Source organism: Musca domestica, unplaced genomic scaffold, assembly GCF_030504385.1.
Source record: "Musca domestica strain aabys unplaced genomic scaffold, Musca_domestica.polishedcontigs.V.1.1 2, whole genome shotgun sequence".
Taxonomy (NCBI): Eukaryota; Metazoa; Arthropoda; class Insecta; order Diptera; family Muscidae; genus Musca; species Musca domestica.
The window spans coordinates 32283730-32301296 of NW_026712249.1; the positions used below are offsets into that span (position 1 = coordinate 32283730).

The 17567-nt window shown below is 34.6% G+C and overlaps 1 protein-coding gene across 2 annotated transcripts; it reads right to left on the reverse strand.

Annotated features, from left to right (window-relative positions):
- Positions 1 to 756: 756 nt before the first annotated feature.
- LOC101889683 (zinc finger C4H2 domain-containing protein) lies at positions 757 to 17424 on the reverse strand. Of its 2 annotated transcripts, none has more exons than XR_009342111.1 (2): positions 16069 to 17424; positions 757 to 2108 (listed from the first exon to the last, which is right to left on the reverse strand). XR_009342111.1 is itself a non-coding variant. In XM_059122103.1 (2 exons), the coding sequence occupies exon 1, from the start codon at positions 17100 to 17102 to the stop codon at positions 16176 to 16178; it is 927 nt and encodes a 308-aa protein (XP_058978086.1). In that variant the 5' UTR covers positions 17103 to 17424; the 3' UTR covers positions 757 to 2108; positions 16139 to 16175. The 2 variants fall into 2 exon arrangements, 1 of the variants encoding a protein (XP_058978086.1); XM_059122103.1 differs by having other exon boundaries at positions 16139 to 17424.
- Positions 17425 to 17567: the final 143 nt, after the last annotated feature.

A 17567-nucleotide genomic window follows, 5' to 3' on the forward strand; every position in this document is an offset into this window, starting at 1 on the left:
CACCTTAGAAATAATAACCGGTGAATACGCTTTAATAAACAATGATAACCTTTATCTTTTCGACAACCGATGCAAACAAATAGAACAAAAATTTTACTGCAACTATGAAACTCAATACGAAAGAAATAGAGATTGCCTAAAATCAATTTTGCTTAGAGAAGAAACGGTGGCATGTCACCTTAGAGACATAGGATTAACTACGGACATAATATATCCAGAACCAAATTACCTAGTGCTTATAAACCCTCCAATAGGAAACATAACCACAGTATGTAACAACGTAACTAAGAGTCTACCAATCAAGTCTTCCTCTGTTATTAATTTTAATGAATGCAAAATCTTATTTAATAATGTCTGGTATACAGATAAACCGAATATTCACCAAGAAAACATTAGCACAATAACCTTCCAAACTAGCTTCTCAAACAATATTACAACACTCTCCATAAGAGACGAACTAACATTACCCAAACTAGATCAATACAGATTCCAAAATAAAGCAAATATCGAATTTCTTCAAACAGACTCTGACAATTACAAAACAATTTCTTATTCCGCATTTGGTATAATTAGTTCTATAATCATAATATTATCAATAATATTAGTAATAAGAAAGCCTATAAAATTAATCTACTCCATAACCCACAACAATAATGAAGTTCTGGCCACAAATGATCCGAAGCCCCTTTGGCCCTCACTTCATTCTGGAGAGGGAGGAGTTACCTACAGCCACCAATAAACAACATTATTATTAAGTTCATTATTTTCAACCACAACCTCATTTATTAAAAACATCATTATTGTTAACACCATTATTATTAACATCATTATTATTAACATCATTATTATTAATATCATTATTATTAACATCATTATTAGTTACAACATTGTCATAAGCACCAAAGAGCTAACACCAATATTGTTGACATTATTTCGTCAGCAATAATTCTCCACTTCAACATCACAATAACAACACTAGTAATAAAACTATGACGGAAATAACCCAAAAAGAAATGTTTACTTTTACTGTACCCAATACAAATTTTTAGCTTAAGTATTTTTCTTGATAGCTCTAGATTTTATGTTCCTTTGTTCTTTGTTAACTCTAAGAAAAATCAATAATTGTAAAATCGCTTAAATATAAGAATTTTTTGAATAAAGCATTAGTTGTATTTGGCATCTAAAACAGAATAATTCTTGTTTTCTTATTTGTCGGCGGTACGGAAGTTAACTCGCGTGTCTCAAGTTGAGACACTCAACTTGTGCGCGGCAAGAGGGATGGAAACTGTTGCTGAGACGTTTATTTCTTTTCTATTGTCCATGCACCAAAAAATGCCAACAACAACACACAAAGAGCTGTTTGTATGTTTTTTTTTTGTTGCTGAGACGTTGCTTCTTACTAATGTTCATGCATACACACCGATTTGCTTGATGAGAACAAAAGAGCGTAACATTTGCGCGTGTCTCATGTTGGCATTCTGGTTGTGTTCTTTTTTTATTCTTTTTATTTGTTTTGTGCCTTCGCGTCGTGTCGCAAGTGTTGTAATAAATGTTGATACCAACTGTTTTGGGGGAAGACAAATTATTTGTCGAAGCGCCGGAGCCTTTAAATCTACAAAGCTTTATAAAAGCAGCCAAATTAGAGTTAAAAATTGATGCCTCAAGAAAAATAACAGCCTTAGTGTTTGGTGCAACCATTAAAGAAGACCAGTTTGAAAAAGTAATTCATCAATATATGTCAACGCCTACTTTTCATATTGAGTTGCAATTTGGAGGTAAGTACACTGGATTTACAGTCTGTTTCTTTATGTCGGAACAAAAAAAATTTCGTTTCAAAATAAAGAAACAGGCTGTTAATATTTTTTTCTTTTTTTAAATAATATATTTCTGTTTTTAAATAATATATTTAATTTTCATTTAGAGTCCGTTCGATCAGTGGCATCAGCATCGACAGTTAGTGGCACTCTATCGGAGTGTGAATCCGTAGGTGGTTTTGGGGATCTTACCCCAAAAACAAATGTTATTTCAACTTTAAAGACTGACATAGAGTCCATCAAGTCAATTCCGGCTGTCAACAAAATATGGAGAATTTTTATTGCGAAAAACGCCTGCAAAATAAAGATAGGGTGAATATTTCGAAGGCCCTTATTGACGAATGTCTAAAAGAAGACCCTAACAGATTGTAAGTAGTTTACTTTATTGAAAAAATAGTGATTGTAATAAAAGGAAAAATAATAAATTAATAAATAAAAATAATAACAAATATTAAGAATAATAATAATAAATTAAAAAATTAATATAAAATAAAAATTTTATGAAAACTGGCACGATATAAATTATAAACTTATTAACAAATGTTTATTTTATTTTATCAATAACAACAATATATTATTTATAAAAATTAAAACATAATAAATTAATATTAGAAACATAAGAATAATTTTAAGCATAATAAAAATTGTAATAATTAATATAATATTAATATCAGTAATAAAAAATTGTTAAAAATAATAATATTAAAATAAAAATTCTAATTATAAAAATATTAAAGAAAATAAAAAACTATGTTTCATTATAAATTATTTATTTTCTTTAATATTTTTATAATTAGAATTTTTATTTTAATATTATTATTTTTAACAATTTTTTATTACTGATATTAATATTATATTAATTATTACAATTAATTTTATATTATATATTATAATATGTATGAATTTCTTTTATGTTAAATAAAATGTGAATATCAAAAATTGATTTTAAAACTAGTTTGCATTATGGTTGAATTATATCTGCAGTAAGTATACAAATGGACCCAATCATAAATTTATGTTTGCACCCCAATATATATTATGTTTGGACCCAAACATAAATTATATCTAGGTCCAAACACAACTTATGTTTGCACTCAAACATAAGTTCGTTTCCTGTCAAACATACATTATGTTTGGATCTAAACATATAAGTTAACGGCTCACCCTAATAAACATCAAACTAAATATGCAAACCAACTAGTAAACATTCCCATCATTATGCTGCGCAAGCAGTCCGACAAATCAACAGGAATATGACACCAGGGCAGTCATCCGCCACAAACACGCGCACTAATACCAGCGCACCGCAAGTGATGACTCAGCGTAATAACGAGCACGACCAGGCTGCAGTATAATATTAGTTTTAAGTTGAAGGCATTCTTAATGGTAAATCCAACAAGAGAGGTGCATAGCACCGCAACATAAATGTTAGTAACAAAATAAAGAAACACCATAGCAGTGTGAAATAAACTTTAACTTCTAACATTAACTGGCGCCCAACAACTACAAGGATCAACACATCCTAGAACCCAACAACCACAAGGATTAAAACATCCCAACAGCCGGTACGAGAACCGTTCCTGAGTAGGAGTACGAAAAGGATGTTACGTAAGAACTAGCGGACTACCGGGATATAAGGAAAATGATCAAATTATTATTAGTAAGTTATTATAAATTTAACAAAAGTAAAAAAGAAGAAATGTTAAAATAAAATTAAACAAAATAAGGAATAACACAGAAAGTGAAAGTGTGAAATCTAATTTACAAAAAATCATATTTGTGCTAGAATACGTTTAACAAAAATAACAAAGTAAGAAGAAAGAAATGTTAGAGTAAGGTAAAACAAAAAATAAAGTGTGACATCTAAATTTACAAAAAAAATCATATTTGTGCGAAATTAACAAATGTAAGAAATATGAAATGTTAGATTAAGTTAAACAAAAAAATAGAGTGTGGCATCCAAATTTAAAGAGTCATATCCGTGCTGAAATAAGTTTAAAGAAATTTTGATAATAGATTTGTGACGAGAACTAGGATTTGGTGTTTCTTTTTCTCCTTTTTTTCGAGCGGCCAATGCCGGAAGATTTAAACAACTTAATAACAAGGGTCGAAGCTATGAGTGTTTCAGGACAGACATCTTCGCCTTCTGGGGCAGCTCCCGTAAGGTTTAATCCCTTTACGGAAAGTCAGACTAATGAGGTGAAACGAATAATAAGTGAGACGGTGGCAAACCTTCTCAAACAGGGGGAGGATGTTACCGCCACTAAAGATGTCGACATAGAAGGATCTGGGGATATCTCAGAAGGAGAGAGAATACCAGACATAGTGAAGACGTTAAGGGAATTCTCGGGCAAGCCAGGAGAATTTAGTTCGTGGAGGAAAGCTGTTGATAGGATCATGAACATTTATGAGTCACAAAGGGGAACAACCAAATACTTCACAATTCTACACACTGTTAGGCATAAAATTGTTGGTGAGGCCGACACGGCTTTGGAGTCTTATCGGACCCCATTAAATTGGAAAGCGATAAGAAAGTGTTTAGTGCTTCATTTTTCAGATAAGAGAGATATTTCGACCTTAGAGTATCAAATGACCGTCCTATCTCAGGGTGGGCAAACCATAACAGATTTTTACCAGAAGGTTTACCACCATTTGTCTTTGATTCTGGACAAGATTGATTGTCTGGATATAGGGAACGAGGCTTTGGATGTATTGACCCAAACATATAGGGACAAGGCTTTGGACACCTTTATTCGAGGACTTAATGGTAATCTTCCAAGCTTAATGAGTGTTACAAACCCGACAAGTTTGCCTCAGGCTCTAAATGCCTGTTTAAAATTAGGTAATCTAGGTGTGCGTATTCAACACGCTACCGAGAAAGGATCTAGACCAAACAGGATCCCCCAAACTAACCCTCCTAGACATTTTTACCCACAGCTGACGATTGGTGATAGGAATTTTCAAGGTGACCAAAGGTACAGAGGCCCTACTCAATATCGTTATCAGAATTTCCGAAGTGGAGAACAACAATACGGAGGGCCGGCGAACTTTTCGAATCGACCTCCAGTAGTGAATAATTTTGGACACCCCCAATACGGAGGATACAGACCCCCACTTCCTCCTAAACCTGCTGTACCAATGGACGTGGATCAATCAATACAGACTAGGCAGGTAAACTATCAGAATAGGCCACAGTTGAGTAATGCTTTTAACAATGTTCAGCCTAACTTTAAGAGAAATAATTCAGGAAATATTCATCAGCCGCAAAAGCAGCAGAGAGTGTTTAATGTTGAGGCCCAAATACGTGAAGATGCAGAGCCGGATGAAATGAATGGTTCTGATGAACAGGAATATGAGGTTTCCTATGACGAAGCGTACGAGGAGGATCTAGACGATCAGTTGGCAATTGTAGATGACGTTAATTTTTTAGACTAGCTTCAACGTTGCCATACCTCCCTTTCAGAATGAAAAATGGCAACGAACTTAAATTTCTTATAGACACCGGTTCGAACAAAAATTATATTAATGGCAAATTTATTAGAAACCCTCTAAAGAACCAGAAACCTTTCATGTTAAGTCCGTAGGCGGCATAGTTAGTATAGAGACCCATAGTTTTATTGACATTTTTAATTGCGGGATCGGAAAGTTAGAATTTTACATCCTTCCTGGTCTAGAGACCTTTGATGGGATAATAGGGAATGATACCCTGAAATCTTTGAATGCAGTGATTTACACTTGGAGATCCTATCTCACAATTCTGGATGGAAAGAAATTTCCTTTGAAAGAGCTGCAAATTGATGAGATTAATAACATGAATCTACGTTTAAATCATCTAAATCCCGAAGATGAAAAAGAAGTCAGGAATATTTTGGATGACCATCCAAACCTTTTTGCAGATCCCAATAAAAAACTCACTTATTCAACAATCGTACAAGCTGAAATTAATACGAGTAGTGATAGTCCAGTTTATTCAAAATCCTATCCGTATCCAATGGTACTGAAATCCGAAATTGACAAACAGATAGAAGAACTATTAAGGGACGGGATAATTCGCCCTTCCAGGTCCGCATATAATGCTCCAGTTTGGATAGTACCAAAAAAACCAGATGCTTCAGGTGTGAAAAAATACCGCATGGTTATTGACTATAGGAAACTTAATGAGATAACTAGACCTGACAGATACCCCATACCTGAAATTACAGAAATCTTGGCTAACTTAGGCGAACAGAAATACTTTTCCACCATAGATTTAAAGAGCGGATTCCATCAGATTCCACTTAGGGAATCCGATATTGAGAAAACAGCTTTTTCCGTCAAGAATGGAAAGTTCGAGTTCACAAGACTACCATTTGGACTACGTAACGCGTCTGCAATATTCCAAAGAGCTCTAGATGATATTCTTAGAGAGCATATAGGGAAACGGTGCTACGTCTACATTGATGACATTTTGATATTTGGTAGGACTAAAAAGGAACACATTGAAAATTTGAGGATAATATTCCGCACTTTGGAAGACTCTAATCTGAAAGTTCATTTGGACAAGAGTGAATTCTTAAAGGAAGAAATTGACTTCTTAGGGTTCAATGTAAAGGAAGGAGGTTTTTCTGCAAACCCAGACAGACTTAAGGCCATAGTTAATTTCCCTCAACCCAGAACAGTTCATGACTTGCGATCGTTCCTGGGTTTGACCGGACATTATCGGAGATTCATAAGGGGCTATGCTCAAATAGCCAAACCATTAACTTCCATGATGAGAGGCGATATAGGGAAAACCCCGAGAAACCAGTCAAAAAAAATCAGTGTCAATTTGAATTCCGAACAGATTGAAAGTTTCAAACAGCTCAAGAACTGTTTGGTATCGGAGGAAGTCGTTTTGAACTATCCCGACTTTGATAAGCCCTTTGAACTCACTACTGACGCCTCGAAATACGCTTTAGGAGCAGTTTTATCTCAAGGCAATAGACCTATCACATACCTTTCTAGAACTCTCAGTAGGGCAGAAGAGGAATATGCGACAAATGAGAAAGAAATGCTGGCGATAATTTGGGCTTTAAAGGAATTGAATTGTTACTTGTATGGAGCAAGAAGCATAAAGATATTTACCGACCATCAACCTTTGACATTTGCGCTAAGCAACAAGAACACAAATGTGAAGATGAAGAAGTGGAAGGCACAGTTAGAAGAATATAATTACGAGTTAATTTATAAACCAGGTAGCACGAATGTAGTCGCGGACGCGCTATCGAGACCACCGGTGACAGATGTTAACTCCCTAACGCCCACGGTTCACAGTGCCGAGGACTCATCGGAAGACCTAATTCCTTCCGCTGAGGTGCCAATAAATACCTTCAAAAATCAGATCATTATTGAGGAATCATCAGCTTCCTCATATGAATTTAACATTGTATTTCCCTCCTACCATAGACATATCATTAAAGAAACCAGTCTAGCGGAATCAGATCTGAAAGTCATATTAAAGAGATACTTAAATCCTACAGTAGTCAACGGCATCAAGACCTCAGAGCCAGTTATGCTTATGATTCAAGCACTGTACCCTCATCACTTCAGAAACATTAAAGTACGATTCGCTCGAACAATGGTTGAAGATGTTACTGATGAGGAGAGACAAAAACAAATCATTATTGAGACTCACAACAGAGCACATAGGAATAATGCCGAGAATAGGAGACAAATTTTAGAGAGCTATTACTTCCCTTCCATGACTAGGAAAATAAAGAATGTGATCAATATCTGTAAAGTATGTAAAGAAAATAAGTATGAGCGACATCCGAACGCTCCCAAACTTAATAAGACACCTATGCCAACTTATCCTGGGCATACAATCCACATAGATATCTTCTCTACAGACAAGTTTCGAGTTTTAACCGCAATAGACAAATTTACAAAATTCGCAGTAACCAGAATGATAAATGGCAAAGGCATTGAAGACATTAGGAAACCATTGAGAGAAATAATTTTCTACTTTGGGGTCCCGAAGTCAATTGTATTTGATAACGAGCGATCTTTCAATTCTCAGACCATTCGGTTTATGTTGGAAGACGAACTTGGCATGGAAATTTTTACGGCACCGCCTTATAAGAGCGAGGTTAATGGGCAAATAGAGAGATTCCATTCGACCTTATCGGAAATTATGCGTTGCAGTAAGTGTGAGCGACCCGATTACTCTTTTGAGGAGCTATTGCAAGATAGCGTTAACAAGTACAATCACACAATACATTCGTCAATTGGAAAGAAACCCGTAGATCTATTTTTTGGACGACCGACGACCTTTGGACCAGAGGACTACGAAAGGACTCGCCTTAACAACTACGAAAGACTCTTGAGGAAACAGGAAAATGATTTGGCAAATCATAATCGTATTAGGGAAGAACCAAAAGAATATCAAGAAGGTCAGAAAATATTTGTCAAACAGAACAAGAGATTAGGAACCAAATTATCTAAACGTTTCAAAGAAGAAGTTGTAAAGGAGAATAGGCACTCAACTGTCCTGACTCAATCAGGGAGAATAGTCCATAAGAGTCATATCAGAAACTGACTTACTTATTTACCGGGTTTCCAGTTCTTAATTACAGGTTGCCTAGGGGTCACAGAAATATTGGACTACTCTCAATCAGAAGTGGTTCTTATAGAGAGTGGAATAGGAAAAATACAAACAGGGACATTCAAAATTTTGCATGTTATTAACATCAAGGAATATCATGACACTCTAGAGAGGATCAAGGACGACTTGGCCAAAGGAATTCCAGACAACCACCCACTACTCCCCTTCCTACATAATGACATCACTACCCTATCTCACCTTATAAATCGGCTAATGCCTGAAGAGAGATCTAAAAGATCTCTTGATGAGATTGGAACGGCGTGGAAATGGCTGGCAGGTAGTCCAGACCATGATGACCTTATGCTTTTGAAAAACAAAATCAATGAGTTAACAGACAACAGCAATAACCAGTTAATAATCAACAGAGATCTAATAGAAAGAATGCAGGAGATAACGAATGCGACAAATAGTATTTCAAAAATTTTAAAGACTAGTGAGGACTTCCGTAATACCCTCATATTGCAGGCAAAGTACAAAGTTGAAATTTTAAAGGAGGAAATAACGAATATTAATTCGGCCATTCATTTAACAAAATCCAACATTGTAAACACATTTATTTTATCGGAAATAGAAATTAGGAAAATAGAAGAAATATTTAATCAAGATGAAATCCCGTTTCAAAACATTGAACAAGCTTTAAATTTCGCACGAATAAAAATTGTAAACAATAGTACTAATATAATTTACATTATAAGCATTCCCAAAACTGTAAAAGAAATTTGTAATGTCATAACCATAAGACCTGTAAAAAATCAAAATACTGTTTTAAATCTTGATTATAAGAAAATTGTAAAATGTGAAAGAGCAACATTTGGAATTAAAAGTCCTTGTCAAAAAATAAATGGTATTGAATTATGTCTAGAATCTAATGTAGCCAATATAACAAACAATACATGTATTCCTAAATTAGTAACTAATAGCCCACATAATTGTTCAATAGTAAATGCAGATCACATTAATAATTTAGAGGAAATAGAACCTGGATTAATTTTGATAAATAACATAAAAGAAAATATTGTCATAAATGGAAACGAAAAAAATGTAACAGGAACTTATTTAATAAGATTTAGTAATTCTACAATTAGGATAGGCAACAAAAATTTCACCGTCGAAGAAGCTGCTTACTCCAAACCGTTGCCTGCGCTACTAAAACACTCAGCTAGAAACAACTACACCGAAGAAATACTATCTCTACAACTACTAAAAACGTTGCACGTGAAAAGTAATAAAAGAATCGAGCGTCTAAATACTGAATTCAAGACCAGTTTATGTTTTAACATCAGTCTCATATTAGCATTGGTCATCCTCCTGATGGCAGTAAAAATGAGGCAAAGGCGCAAAACTAGTATGAAAATTATAAAAATGACCCCACATGAAGGAATGTCTAGACCTCAAATAGAAATGACTGTGTCAGAAAGCCAATTGGCAGCCGGCACAACAGAATCTGTTATCAAAACAAAACAACTAGCAAACCACAATATTAACTTGAATCAACGCGGCAGTCTTTATAATCTGCCATATTTCTAAACACATCAATCGAGACGCTTGATAATTCGAGAGGGAGGAGTTAACGGCTCACCCTAATAAACATCAAACTAAATATGCAAACCAACTAGTAAACATTCCCATCATTATGCTGCGCAAGCAGTCCGACAAATCAACAGGAATATGACACCAGGGCAGTCATCCGCCACAAACACGCGCACTAATACCAGCGCACCGCAAGTGATGACTCAGCGTAATAACGAGCACGACCAGGCTGCAGTATAATATTAGTTTTAAGTTGAAGGCATTCTTAATGGTAAATCCAACAAGAGAGGTGCATAGCACCGCAACATAAATGTTAGTAACAAAATAAAGAAACACCATAGCAGTGTGAAATAAACTTTAACTTCTAACATTAACTTATATTATGTTTGGACCCAAACATAAATTATGTTTGCACCCGAACAAAAAATATGTTTGGACCCAAACATTAATTATGTTTGGACCCAAACATTAATTATGTTTGGACCCAAACATTAATTATGTTTGGACCCAAACATTAATTATGTTTGGACCCAAACATTAATTATGTTTGGACCCAAACATAATTTGTTTGCAGCACCCAAACATATGTTATGTTTGGGAATGTTTGCAAACATATATTTGTTTGCTGCAAAATATGTTTGGGACATATGTTAGAGAGGCTTATATTTTTTTGCGTGTAGAAAAGGAAATATCGCATTTGATAAAAATAGAGAAATGGAGGAGGAAATTATCCAACAGTTGCAACAACAAATGGAGCAGCAGCAGCAACAACAATTAGAAGTCCAAATTCAACAACAACCACAAAATGAATGTCCACAGCAGCAACAAAATAATGGGTTAACACTGAATTTGTGTCCGAAAGATCTGCTCGACCAATTTCGCAAATTAACAGCACGAAATAATTACTTAGACTGACAGACCTATTTACTCCAGAATTTATAGATATCCAAAAGTACATGAAGAAGAAATCGAACGTCAAATCAGTGATATGTTGAAACAGGGAATTATAAAGGAGAGTTCATCCCCATATAACAGCCCACTTTGGATTGTACCTAAAAAAAAAGGACGACATGGGAACAAAAAGTGGCGTATAGTTATAGATTATAGGAACTTGAATGATAATACCATCGCCAACAAATATCCAATTCCTAATATAGAAAATATATTAGATAAATTGGGTAAAAGCTCAGTACTTTTATATGGAATAAAAACTTCCCATAAAGGAACAAATAAAAAGATTCATATGTATAAAAAAAAAAGAAATTCAGGAGTATTTCTGGCAAGGGGTGGAGGAGTTACGTCCCGGCCATTGCCACTTATTTTTTGTTGAATTAAGCATAACACAAAAGTTCCAAATGATATTTGAAACTTTTGGTTTTGTATCCACATTCCCAGACAATCATTCGATGCAGCGTCAGCAAAACACTGTCGCTACATTGAATCACAAAATATTAAAAGCAGATAACTGACGTGCGACACGTCTACTCAAAGTCTGAAGACTTTTTTCCCAAGTGTCTGACCGAACTCTGCCAATATGTCGGAAGAAGTTTTTCTCTTGTTGTAGAGTTTTTGTCCTGTGTTTGTGTGGTAACATTTGTTGTAAAGAAGCAAAGCGGAAATAAATGGGGTGAGTTTCTCACTATGCGTTCTTTTTTGTGTTTTTACATTGTGAATAAAATAAATGCGTAATTGTTGTCGTGCCCTATGGGAACGAATGAGCTCGCCAATTAATGTTCAAAGACCGTTGAAGGTTGACGGTGCCAGAAATATTTTTTTTAATCAAGAGAATGTATACACTTTTTTGGTACCAGATTTAAGTAAAATTTTCTGGTAATCTTTATATTTGTATTAAAAGAACATAATTCTATGTGTATATACACATACACAACAGTTATTACTGAAGAATAGTCGACTGTTATTATTACTATTTGCTTTTGTCATTACAGTATGACAGTTCTTGTTAATATTTACATCAGAATTCGCACCGAAAAATATTAGAAGGTCGGAAAACAGAAATGCGCACGATACTATATCCGAGTTCAGTCCGAAATCGTTCCGATCCCATGGATATCAAAGCGAATTTAGTCATACTTCGGTTGGAAATCGGCTAAAACTTCAGACTTTCATCCGACCCTTTAGACGCATGCCAACCACTCCAACCACATTACTTTCGGTCAGAGATCGGACCAAATACTCATTTAAAATCGGGAGTTGCATCCGACTTGCGGTTCGAAGTCGGACGGAACTAGGACAGTTTGGGTGTTTGCATTTATACATCTCGCTGACCCAAGATCCAATCTGGCACAAACACAAATCAACGCACTCTCCAATAAAAAAAGCGAGCTGGTACAATGCAACACATAGACCATGAACACACACACCGACCTGGAAAGCTAGACATAATTGACACACTAACCGACCGTTTGAACCCAAAATGTGGGACCTTGCGCAGACAAGCAAATTAGCTATTCGCTCGCCGTATGAAAGATGGACAGTGTCATTTTATAATCGGTATAACAATAATAAAGATTTAACTAGTAATTACATTTCTGTGAGAGAGACTTACTAGTTAAAACTTTAGGAAATGCTAAACTTCCATGTTAACAAATAAAGTCAGTCTTGAAATAAGAACTCGACGAAACACTTTGTTGTTTAACTTTACTATCGAGGTTCGGACAAACCTCTATCCTCGTAAACCAATCAGGCCCACCGTGCGATCTAACCCACCTCCAAGGTGCGGTCTCTCAAGAGGTCTCATTCCTAAGTGTGAAGTAGTGGCATTTACCGCCAACAGTCATTTTCTAGGCTCTAAATTACCTTGTAATTTAGAACCGATAAAACAGATCCCTCATCCTTGTGGGAAATCTGTACATTGACTATATAACGTAACATCGACATACCTTTGTTTCATTTAACTTGATTGTGAAGAATTTCTAATAGTTTGTTTAAAATGCATTCTAAAAAGATCAATATAATACATTTAATAATGTTTGGCAGACTTAGTGGAATTAAAATGTTGTGGTATGTTTTTTTTCGCAAAATATAAGTTATGTTATAATATGTTGAATAATGTTGAATATCACATAACCAGCAATGGGAAAAAACAATCAGGTTTTCTAGTTGTAATGAATATAATTAGAGGATGGCTCAGCATTTGAGTTTGGGACAGATAGATTCAAAGTTATAAATTTTTACAAATCTCTTTGTAAAACTGAAAGTACATACCGTTTTTTCGCCTACAACTTATACAAGTTTAATTATATGCGTAGATTTTCAAGTAATAATACTCTGATATCTATGTACAGAAGGAGTGCAATAATCAAATCAACTTTTCATGGATGATAATAAGGGGTTGTCTATGTAAAATATATATTACGCTACACTTTCATTATTTATTTATAAATATTTTTAAACGGTTTTATAGAGAGGGATTTTAAGGGTAAAATATTAGGATATTACCATGGAAATATAAAGTGTTTGTTTGGTTACTTAAGGTTCTCCCCTTTAATTATGATCGTATTCCTTGCGTTTTCAGTTTCATCATTATTTAAGATGGTTTAAAACATGCTTTAAAACAACGCGCTATAGAGCATGGTTTAAAATAACTCACATTTATAACATTGCTTTTAGGCCAATCTTTAACCAATTCGCCTTAAACCTATTGTAAGCAAATATGCTACAATATAGGCGATATGTTACGTCCTTCCCGCGTCATTTTCACAAATTGGATATTCAACAAATTCTTCATTTCTGCCACAAAGGCATTATTTTAACCGTTGAGTTTAGAATATGAGCTTTTTATTAAATAATACTATTGCTTTGCAATGCATAAATACCATTCAACTTATTTGCATGCATACACAGAAAGAATTTTTGTCGGTTGTAACATGAACTCATTTTATGGTCTTTGCAATTTCAACAATAAAAAATTTTATTAATGGAATAATCAATTTTATAATATTTTGTCAGATCTATATTGGTTGACGCTAATAGAATTGTGACTTCATAAGATGGAAAAATTTTAATCAGACAACGTATTTGGTCCTACGCAATAACTTTCACATAATGTGGAATAATCAAGCAATAGTATAAACTTCGCACGTCGGACATCCTAAATATATCCAAAATATCTAGTGTTTTACGTTGGGTCTCTTAAAGATATTTTCGTAGAACTTTTCTTCCGTCATATTATTTAATTATTTGTACTTTTGATGACTTTCACTATCCAATATAGTAATTATTTTTTATATAAAAGTACAATGGAGATTATTAAATTTTCAAGTTGGGTCTTATAAATTAATATATCTGCCTGTTTATTTTACACAAATTTTTGTTTTCATCAAATACTTTAAATTTACTTTCCCTTTTCATTTTATTACAATTCATTTCTTTCAGATTAAACATCAAGGGACAAAAAGTTCCCCCAATTGGATAAGTTGTTATAAAGGACATAAACTTTACGGATTATTTCAGTTTTGGCCAATACAACGGCACACAACTTCCTCCAGAGGAGGAGCACTAATTTTTTTAGATACCATATTTTGGTAAATCTTTAACCGAAGATGATTTCGGATACATCGATATTTCGCTTCCAAATAGTGGAATAATATTTTTTGAGTTACGCATGGTTGCAGAGACAAACAAATAATTTTAATCCAGAGATACCTTGGTGATATTAATAATGCTAAAAAATAGCTTCGCCTGAAAATAGGCAATAACAAATTGTCGAAAATGTTGTACAAAAAAACAGTATTGCTCAGACGCTATTTGTGTTTCAAAGCATGAAGTGCGATTCATTTGATTTTTTTCTGATGGGCAAAGGAAGTGTCTAAAGTGGAGTTTCATTTCATTTATAACATCCTCATTATATCGATCATTATCAAGAAATAGTATTTCTAATGTTATGTAATGTCCAAGTTTGAATTGAAGTTACTGCGGATCTTAAAAGAATGCAGGGGGATCCCCCTTGAATCCGGGTGGAAGTGTAAGTTGAAGGAACAATAATGTAGGTAAAGTATCAGGGAAGAGATGCCTGAGTCGTGAGGGTATCGGGCACGTAAAAAGAATCCGAATTGGATTAGTCACAGACATGGAAGAATAAACAAGAAAGTAATAATTTTAATAAATTTTCAACATCTGATAATACGATTTCTACTGAAAATAATGAGATGTTTTCTGCATTAATGATCAGTAACGATTTTCCACCTAGAAACGCTTTTGCAGGCGATTAAACTTATGTGAATAATAAGATATGGTGGCCCTTATATTGTGTATATTGAGACTATACACAAAAATAACTTTAGACAACCTTTAAGCATTGTCTCCCAACATATATACTCATAGGACATTTTCTACTTCCTTTATTAGGTATTTTATTTAAATTTATGTATTCTGTTAATAGTTATAATTGATCTCCTATTTTCTTTTTATGACACTTCATTTCTTTTCGGCTAAACATCAAGGGGCAGGAAAGAACCCAAAATGCATAAGTTACAATACAAAGCATCTACTTTTCGGGTGAATTCAGTTTTTGCCAATACAAAGGCACATAGCTTCTCCAAGGGAGGAACAATAAATTTTTATGTTCCATATTTTGGTAAATCTCCAATCAAATATGTTTTTGGATACTTTGATATTTTACTTCCTAATAATGGAATAATATTTTTTTTTTTTCATTTACAGTTGATGTACAGACAAACATATAACTTCAATCCAGAGATTCCATTGTGTTATGAATAAAACAGTTTCGCCTTAAAATAGGCAACAAAAATTGTCGAAAATGTAGGAAAACACTCTTTTGCTCATACCTATATCCTTTGTTAGATCCTGTGAAATCGCAGCGTGTAAATTTGATTTGTATGTATGTGTTTAAAATATTATGACTAATCCCATTGTCGAGCCAATGCAGACATTTTAGTATTTCATCCCCTTGTTTGGTTGTACATAAAAAGAATGCTTGGCAAGATGTAATGTTAAAAATATTATAACATAGGAAAATATATGAATACTATTTTATATAAAATAAATATAAAAAAACGGCAAGAAAATCGGTAAAATACTTAATAGAAAATTCACATAATTTTTGTTTTCACTTAAGCTTACCTAACAATGCTTTAACCCTTGCTTGTAAAAGGAAAACATTTGCATATACACAGAGACTCAGTCCACTTACATTTGCTTCATTCATGTTATCCTTAAAATACGGCATATTAATTGGTTTTCTTTTTGGGCTTCTTGGGATTGCGAGAACGTGATTTGGCTTTACACAGCGGGCATATGGGAGCATTACGATGAATTTGTTGATGACACGACAGGCAGGACTTCATTGGGGGTGGTTGTTGTCGTAGATTTACATTGAAATCCGAACGAAATGTGGGATGATGACCCAAACCAATAGATGGCGTTTGTTGTAGACGACTCGAGGGCGGGGGAGGAGGTGGAGGAGCTGAAAAATCACTTTTACCAAGGCGTACGGCAGAAGCAGGACTTTGAGCACTTCCCGGTGGAGCTGGTGGCATAAACGCATGACCGCCTGTGGGTGGTGGTGGCCCTGATGTTGGCCCACTTGGCGTCGAGGGTGGCAGTGCTGCTACTGCAGACTCTGGCATCAATGGATGTCTAGGGTGTGGCCTAGCCAGCGCTGAAGACTGTGATGCATTTTGGGCCGCAACTTTTAGGAAATTACTCTGAAACCGGTCCTTTGATATTGGACTACCTTCTTCCTCGTGCAAATCTCTCAATGGACTCAGACCCAAATATTCACGCCGCATGTGGTCTATTTGATACTTCAATGCTAAATAATCTTCATAATGACGATTAGCCATGTCCACCGAACGTGTCTGATTATCCTTGGTCTGTTTTATGATATTTTCCATGTCATTAATATCGGCATGTATCTGTCGCAACTCCTCGACATGCGACATCTTTTCTTCCAACAAATGTTCCAATTCTTTGCGATATTCATCCAGGCACTTTTCTTCATCGTCACTCAACTTCACCTCTCGAATAATGCGTACCTTTAGCTTCTCTAATGATATCGTTTTATCGCGTATATCTTTAATAGCTTCCAACTTTGCATAATAATGGCGTTCATTGGTGCTGGGTGGTAAATCAGTGGATGAGGCTGTGGTGGCCATCTTTTCTGTATGTATATCGCACGATTTTGCTTGATTACTTCGTTTTGTTACACATACACACAAGCTAGAAGGCAGCTAGGTATTTGATGAATATCTTCCTCAGAGGTGGTTTTCTTTTTTAATTTTAAAATTATTTATTTATATTTTCGAATTTTGTGAAACAAATAATTAATTTTGTAAATATTTGATATTATTTTCTTATTATTTGAACAAAATTGCACAATTAGGCAGTAACAACCCCAAGTTAACAATGAATTTATTCGCAGCCTTCTACTGATTGTCTCCTTCTGCTTGCTTTGCGCTGCAAATTCGATAGCAAGTTACACGCCGATAACCATGCATCGATTTCTTACTTATCAAAATAAGTGGCCTGGCGAAACATCATTTTTTTATATGCCTATCTATTTAAGTATTTTTTCTGATAAGAATTTGAGACAATTGCCAGTGTAATTCTATAATAATTTA